Below are 8,530 nucleotides of genomic sequence, written 5' to 3'. Positions count from 1 at the left end.
AGATCTTTTCAAGAGCATGCTTAAAAACACCCCATATGGAGCAAAAAACTGACACTTTCATTCAACAAAAGCTATTAAATATAATTTACAGGGGAGTGAAATCTTCCACCGAAGACAATGTTCAAACACAAGTTGAAAACTTGTCTTCCTTGATATGATATAGACAGTGAATTCAAACTCATGAGCTATAACTTCTCCATGGTCCCAAATTAACTTATGAAACTTTATATATATACACACACACACACAAAATGCGCTACACAGACCAGAAATCTTAGAGACTATTGTCAAGATGTAAGAAATCAACCAACAGAATAAACAAAATACCCTATAAAAATGCAGCTCACTGTGTACTTTAACTAATGTAGGACTGGCTGTATTGCACTAGTGATTTCTACTGTTTAAAACGAGTACACGGTGTGTTACAACATATTCCTCGTGTCCTCCCTTTTGACGTGGTCAAGTGTCTTGTCGTGGCACTTGCTTTTTTTGTTCTGGTGAGTTTTGACATGTTTTGCCAAGTGGTCACTCCTCATGAACCTCTTGCAGCAGTCTGGGCAAACAAAGCGCTTCTCCCCCGTGTGAGTCCTCAGGTGTCTCTGCAGCTCATCCGACCTGGTGAAACTCTTGCCACAGAAGAGCCAGTTGCACACAAACGGCCGCTCTCCAGAGTGCCACCTCAGGTGCGCTTTGAGGTGGGAAGTTTTCCCGTAAACTTTCCCGCAACCCGGTATGTGACAAATGTGTTGTTTCTTCTTGCCAGGCTCGTCGCTGGACGTGGAGGACTGGCAGTTGGGACACCTGCACCTCCTGCACCGCCGCGCGGTTGCGAGAGGGGACTTTGTGTGCAGCAGAGCCGCGATTTGCGTCTGATATTGCGCAAAGTCCGTATGTCCCAGAACCAAGCCCCTCTGCAGCTGGAAGCGATGGGGACCAAGGGAGGAAGAATGACTGACATGGTTCCCCTGCTGCAGGCTCCACCACGGAATATCCTCTCCGGGGTTTGGAGACAACTGTCTCTGCTGCTGGTGCACAAGGCCGGAGGGTCCCGTGACAAAACTTGGCATTGCGGGTGGAATCGGAGTTGGGGCTGCGTAACTAACGGCGGGGACGTAGGTGGGAGGGCAGGAGGACTGCAGAGACTGCATGGAGCAAGGTAACATCTTCACAGGGGAGAAGTCATAGGGGTACGAGGGGTCCGCCGGAGGGGTGAGGGGTAGTTCGTGGTGCGTGCTGAAGGAGCTCTGGATGTGCGCAGATAGCTGGGGCTTGGATGTTAGTCCGAAAGTAGAGTTAGTGGCTAGGCTGCTCTGAGGGGGTCCCTCGTTAGTCCATGGGTGAAATAAACGCGAAGGGGAGCCCAGAGTTGGGTCGTAAGGGACCTGGAGGAAATCTGTGGGGTTGGATCCGTGGTGATGATGCCCGATCCGGTTACAAGTGGCAGCCAGGAGAGCCAGCGGAGAGTGCTTACAGTTCTCTGGAGAAGAGTTTGGAGTGCGATCCTGCACAACAAGAGACACACATTTTTTCAATATTACAGTCATTACTTAACACACTTTATGGGGTTAAGAAAGCACAATAGGATGTGCTACGTTTTTATATTCAACCAGGTGAGGAAAGCGTTTGTTAATGTGACATAAAAGTTGGCGTAATGTTGCAGCAGAAGTCATTAAAGGCGCAAACAATTAGTAATAAAATTATATGACACAGGACTATCAAGGTGGCACTTTTACCCGCGTTAAATATATAAAAAAGACTCGTTACGCCAACGTAAATCAACTCGGATGAGTAAGTTGATGAAAGTCGTCAAAGTTGCGCACAAACCTGAAGAAAAGCCTGGAGTGTTTCATTCCGCAGTACAGCCACTGCTGCCATGGTAAGCGTCCTCCTCCCTCTCTCGATGAAGGCAAGTAAAAATAAAAAATGGCACTAATTTAGATAAATATGTGCATTCGCAGTACAAAATAAAATATATATATATCGCGTGGGGCAGCAGGTCTGCGCTCCTCAGTGCTTCCTCTCTGCGAGATCTCCTCGGTGTATCTGGAGAGTGAGGGATCACTTCTTAGAATTTGATAAGGACTTTGGTGGGCCGCCAGCCAGTCAGAAATAAGATTTATTACTTTGAAGTTTGCCGCTGCCCAATCATCAAAGAATAGCGGCTCTTTGAGAGGGGAAAGCAAATCCTTTGAATCCACAAAGCTCCTATGGTGTGTTTGTTGGTCTGGATAAAGGAGCTGATTATTAGGGGGGATGGGAAGGGAGGAGATAAAGGCGGGACAATTAATGAAGTAATCACTATGTGGGAAATGTATATACACAAATAATTGGATTTTCTTGATCAAAGACCCCCACGCCGCCTGGAGACCCCAGTATTGGATGCTGTAGTCATCTGATCCTCTTTTTGTAATTAAGGATTTGTAGCAGAACCCTATGTGACAATGTGACATTGTTATCTCTGGAGATCTCCGGCTCTGCTCGACTTGTTTGATGGAGGAAAGAGACCAAATCAAGTGACTCAACACAAAGTTCTCATCTCTCAAGAATCTCAGTCTCTTTTTACATTTCTAATTTGAATTAAATTTCCTTTGTTGTCCCTTTGAACCACAACACAGCATTAAACACTTAATTATGCCCTCTCTGAATTATTTAAATGCTTAATTCTCCTTCATTCATTTCAATCATTTGTTTCATTTGAACCTTATTCCTAATTTAGACTTTTTTCCCCCTCTTTGTTGAGCATCAAAATGTAGCTAAGCTCGGAGCCTTAGGGTAAATTCCCAGCAGCTAATTCAAATTATAACATGTTACTTAACATGACACAAAGGGGAAACCTCTGTTTTAAATCAGGTGACAAAAGCAGCACTTGAAATGGTGATGTCTCAATTATGTTTCTTTATAAACTTGTCCTTTCAATGGGTCTGGAGAGGAAGTCCAGCACAGGATCTCGTGCACCGAAGCATCCAAATTAAACAAGTCCTAACTCCAAAGCTAAACTGATACAGTTGTACATTTTTTCCTGTTTTTGTTTCAGAACATCCAATGAATGCAAAAGTATGCTGTTTTCTTAAGATAATATTCAAAACTTTTGTGTCAGAGCAGTCAAAATGGAAGTTGTAGTTTTCTATATCAGCTCTCTGATCTTTATCTGGCTTCCCTGAAGAAACAATCACTGTCCTCTCAACTAGTTTGGAGCGGCAGATTTTGAATTAGATCTGTTCCTTTGAAGGGATTAATGTTCCCAGTCCTCTCCCACGGCTTTACACACAGTCATTAGGGAAAGGGGGAGTCCTGCTGGGCTGCACTGGAGACATGTTAAACTACAAAACTGGCTACAGGAGTGGTGTAGTCACACTGTCGACTGATAAAAAATAACTAGTGGAGATTAACCTTGTGTACAGCAAGTTATGGCAGCAGTGGGTGATGAAATTCATTGTGTGTACCATATACACACAGAAAACAGGAAGGTCACGACTTTGAATCCTGAGCCATGTCGTATTAAATCTGCCGTTTACAAGAGAGAGTGAATACTTTTTACACCTGGACAATAATCTTACAGGTCACATTATAATTAACTGCAACCTCCCAATGTGTGGATGCAAGTTTTTTCATGATCAAGAAATATTTGAAACACTTTTTATTAAGGCCCCCTGTGTCCTTTACACACAGTTAATGACTAATTACTAACATTTACCTTTATAAATCAGTTATAGAAATCCCATGATCAATTATTAGCGTTACACAAACGTTTACAACCAAATTATTACCAAACAGATAAACGAATGGTGCACAAAGGTGAACCAACTCTCAATAATCGATAAAGCACTCATAAAAAAAGCATTCATAAAGCATGTATTAATAATTTATAAAGCCATTGATACTAGTGAACCGTACTGTATTAGTGTCTATGTGCATTTATATGATTTTGACACAAAGGAGCAGAATTTTACAATTTTATATTTGAGACGAGGTCAAAACAGGTGAAAAGAGGATTATAACCAACCAGCTCAGACGTCACTAAAGTAAACATTTTTACAGTTGACTCCTGAAGTTTGTATTGTTGCAGAAGAGTGCTGTCAGTTAGTTTTTGCTTCCAGGTTCAAATGTCAGATAAATGTCAAATGTTGTAATCTGCTATCTTATTTCAAACCAGACAACTGTTAAAGTAAAGGGCAAATCCACCCTAAAACTTAAATTAAGATTTCGTTATGATCCTGAACAGCTGAGCTGATTTGAGAACATTCAAATAGCGGATATTAATTCTGATTTAGGGTGGATTTTCACTTTAATCAGCTTTACATGTGAGCAAAGGGAAATTTCAGACATATGTGACAACTGCATGAAATTCTGTGAACCATCAGAATTACCAAATTATTGATGTCTTCCTTTGAGATGCTCGGTTCAGCCTTAAATGCAAGTTCTTATATTTTAATGCATCTCAATAGGACTCCAGCTGAGGGATGGATTCGGCTGAGCAGGACTTTGATATAGTTTGTAAGAAATTCATGACTGTGTGCTTGACACAATGTCCAGTCCCTGAGGTAATTTACTCGCTCCAAACCTTTGCCATCTCATGGCCATGCCTCAAGTTTTACAGGGTCACCTCAGCAGTGGTGTGGGTGAAAGAATTTTTTCCTGCAGTATTTGATGGGAAAATTAACTAGGAGGAACCCCCACTGCAATAGTTTTTTGCCTGTAGACTCAAAGGTTTGAACATTGAATAAGTCTGCACCCTCCATGTATTTCAGACGGTACTTTAAAGCATGAAGCAGAGAGTTGATCTGCAGAAATACTGTTAAAAGGTGGAGATGTGTGAGAAGCTGCATATAGAGGTTAGCAGAATATCTAAAAAGAACAAGCAGACTTTCAGTGGTAACAGGAAACAAACTCACACAGGGGTTGTATCTGGAAGTCGCAGGAACCCATAAGTCAGATTTGGATGTTCTGCACTTTTGGCCCATATTTGGATCAGAAATCTGAATTTCCTACATTTTAAATAAAATAAAACATTTACTAAAAGTTCAACAGGTGAGAAAGGAACAGAAACACACCAATAGACAAAAGTCAGTAATTTAAACACATTTATTTGACTCATATAAAATGTCAGTTTACTAGAAATAAATATACATTTACAATAGATATTAAATGTGTTGCTGAGTTGGTTTCGGTTCAGGTCCAGTTCAAAGTTGAAGAAGGCAATCTGCAGAAGAGGGAGGAGAAACTGTGTTGAGCATCCTCATTAAGCACCATACATTAAATACTTTTCAGGATCATTGTTCAGTTGTCAATTCATTTATTTAATTGTTTTTTATTCAACAATCCACTGATTGTATTGACCCCATAGGGATCTGACAAAGTGGAGCTGCATGTTATCCAGACATTTTGAACTTTTTCAGCGAGCTGACAGTGAGAAGTGTGAATTTGACAGAGTCGGGGGGCAATGCCACAACATGAACCCTTCTTAACTCTCCATATTCTCTGGACAGCTGGAGAGAAAACAGGTTCCACATCTGTCTCATACAAGAGATATCAGAGAGGATGGGGGCGGGGTGGCGGAGGTAGGGGGGAGATGGTGAGGATGCATGTGTGAGAGTGAGAGTGAGTTTGAGTGTGTGGGGGAGAGAGAGAGGAGAGGGGGGGGAAGAAATGCTCCAGGCTACTGGGTACTTGAGCTGCTATAATGGTGTCTCGTATGAGAAAACATCTGTGAATTTCCTCAGTGATCTACAACAATGTATAACTCAGAGCAGTCACTCAGCAGACCTTTGAAGTTGCTGTCTGACAGAAAGCTGCCATTGTTCACAGCCCCCAACACACAGAAACTCCAACTTTGGGCTCACTAATTTTCCCTGCAATGCGATACAAGTTTTTTTTCCCTCTCTCTTTCGAGCCTATGAAGCTGGGGATCTCTGCATATTCAAGAGCAAAGAGCAAAGCCATGGCAATGTGCAGGATTGGCCTGGGGTCATGAAAGGCGGGACAGGTCATTTTACCTTCTCTCAGCCCACCCTAGATGCGTTAATCCAGCCCTAAAGAGGGAAACTCTACCCCTGATGTACAAGGTTACAGTTTATCAGGAATTATTGCAATAAAAAGATCTCCAATCTCTCAAAATCCTCAGATAAACAGGTGGTTTCTTATTATCACCTTTCTAAATATTCTTGCACTTTGTCGAGTACTTTCTAGGGGTTCTTTCTCCAGAACACTTGAGCAAGGCACTAAGTTCCACTAAGTTGAAGTTTCTCACAACTTGCTGTACACAATGATGTGGGGAATTTGAGATATTGTCGTCTACTCCTTTAAAATGTGTTTGTAACTTTCCTTTAAGATTACAACATGTTGTAGTGCGCTAAATAATTGATATAAATGTGTTAATTCTCGTAAATATTAAATTACTTTTGGAGAAACAATGAAAACAGAAAGAGTGAAATAGACATGTTTCTTAACACTTTGATACATTATGCAAAATACAGAAAGAAATGGACTATATCTATATATATATGTGCCCATTACATCTGCCAGTGAAAGATGCAGTTCCTCTTTACTCCTCTGTTGCCCATGTCAGCCAACTCATTTAGCTTAAAAATTTCAATGAAAATAAAGTTGAAAAAAAAGAACATGCAAAAAGTCAGTAAGCAGGGGATCTTAAGAGGCATTAGGGCATACTCACACTGTCCCCCCGCGCCCTAGCCCCGTTTGTACTCACACTGCCAGGGCCAGCCAATGCTTCTTGCTGTCCATACGCCATCACGCCGTAACACGTCACATGCATTGATCGCGTGTGTGTGGCATTGTTTACAAATCTTTCCATAGACCTCGGAGTTTTTGTGCGTCTTGTCGACTTTTTTTGAATATTTTCATCCGACCAAATCTGCAGTAAACACTCCACCCCCGCACCACACCAACGTGAACCTTTCACCGCCATTGTTGTTGTTGTTAAATGTCCGTCCTTCTATTTACATGTCCGAACAGGCGGACATAACGCTACTGCCGTAGGGCTCGTGCTCGTGCTCGTACACGTGCGCACGCTCGTGCTCGTACATGTGCAAACGGCTCCGCTAAAGCCCACCTCTTTCAAGCTGACCGTGGACGGCCCGCTGGCCGCAGTTATGCGCGGAACGGGTGCACTCACACTGCTTAAAGGTACTAGGCTTTAGCTGAAAAAACGGTTTTGGCCCGGCCAGAAAGACAGTGTGAGTAGGCCCTAAGAAAATATTGTAATTCGACAGTGTGGTGTGTGTGTGTGTGTGTGTGTGTGTGTGTGTGTGTGTGTGTGTGGGGGGGGGTTGTCTCCATGTACAACAACACAAATAAGAGAAATACATTTCTTTTACAGTTATACTGGACATTACTTTATTCTGACCTCAATCAAATGGTTATTTGTTTAAACACTGGGTGATACGTCCCTGCTCCTCCTGGCAGTGGCAAAAAAGACAAGCTTTTTGTAATGCATCCCAAACTGAAACAAGGCCGTGGTAATTCTCACACTGTTACCCGTCCAGCGTTTATTCAATGGCAGCTGGTCCCACCATCTGGGAAAGCAGCACCAGGGCAAAACAAAACAGGTTACACCTTTGGCCATGCCAAGTCTGCTAGTGCCCCACTCGTCTACAAACTGAGAGAGGCTAATCACAATTTCACGCTCTGATTTGTCAAATCCCATTCCAGCACCGGAGGCTTCAAGAAAAACTTTTAAGTCAATAAATTCCATGGCGTACAGGATGTCAGCCTTTCCGTACTGTTTTTATTGTTCCATGTAGACCTTTGCTAGCTTTATACTAACTTTTACACAAGGAAGCAGCTGAATGGTTCTTCTTTGTAAATGAAAAGCAAGCTGTAATTCTGACCAAAACATTTGGTCACCACCAGGATTAACAGCCAGGAACAAACTCTTATCTCCTCATGCATGCATTTTACATTCATGCAAATGTTAACAACAAAACAGTGCATAGAGCGCCCCCAACAAACTGCAGGTGTGAGGAAGCTGAAACAAAAGCCACTGTAACCCTAATGGCATCCCTTGTCATTAAGAGACCTTTGATGTACGTACTCAACAGCCTCTTTTATCTCTCTCTCTCTCTCTCTCTCTCTCTCTCTCTCTCTCTCTCTCTCTCTCTCTCTCTCTCTCTCTCTCTCTCTCTCTCTCTCTCTCTCTCTCTCTCTCTCTCTCTCTCTCTCTCTCTCTCTCTCTCTCTCTCTCTCTCTCTCTCTCTCTCTCTCTCTCTCTCTCTCTCTCTCTCTCTCTCTCTCTCTCTCTCTCTCTCTCTCTCTCTCTCTCTCTCTCTCTCTCTCTCTCTCTCTCTCTCTCTCTCTCTCTCTCTCTCTCTCTCTCTCTCTCTCTCTCTCTCTCTCTCTCTCTCTCCCCAGCTCTCAACCAGTTTCTTTATTAATGCCGTCTTTACGGAATGCTATTTTGCTCAGAGCCCTTTACACACATCTGACATCTGGTTGACGCTCATGTATGTCACCTTCTTGAGCACCAGTCATTAGCCAGCAAAACGCATCACAATGCTAAGTTTGTAGCTATTCT

General features: G+C 42.6%; 1 protein-coding gene across 1 annotated transcript; it reads right to left on the bottom strand.

The window, feature by feature from the left end:
- Positions 1-422: 422 nt before the first annotated feature.
- Positions 423-1,953, bottom strand: sp5a (Sp5 transcription factor a; the record flags this gene model as incomplete). Its single annotated transcript, XM_083921317.1, has 2 exons — positions 1,825-1,953; positions 423-1,502 (listed from the first exon to the last, which is right to left on the bottom strand). Exons 1-2 carry the CDS (start codon positions 1,873-1,875, stop codon positions 423-425), a joined length of 1,131 nt encoding a protein of 376 aa, XP_083777443.1. The 5' UTR covers positions 1,876-1,953.
- Between the last annotated feature and the right edge of the window lie 6,577 nt (positions 1,954-8,530).

Source organism: Echiichthys vipera (genome assembly GCF_963691815.1).
Source record: "Echiichthys vipera genome assembly, chromosome: 10".
Lineage (NCBI taxonomy): Eukaryota > Metazoa > Chordata > Actinopteri > Perciformes > Trachinidae > Echiichthys > Echiichthys vipera.
This window is presented reverse-complemented; position numbering and strand designations above follow the sequence as displayed.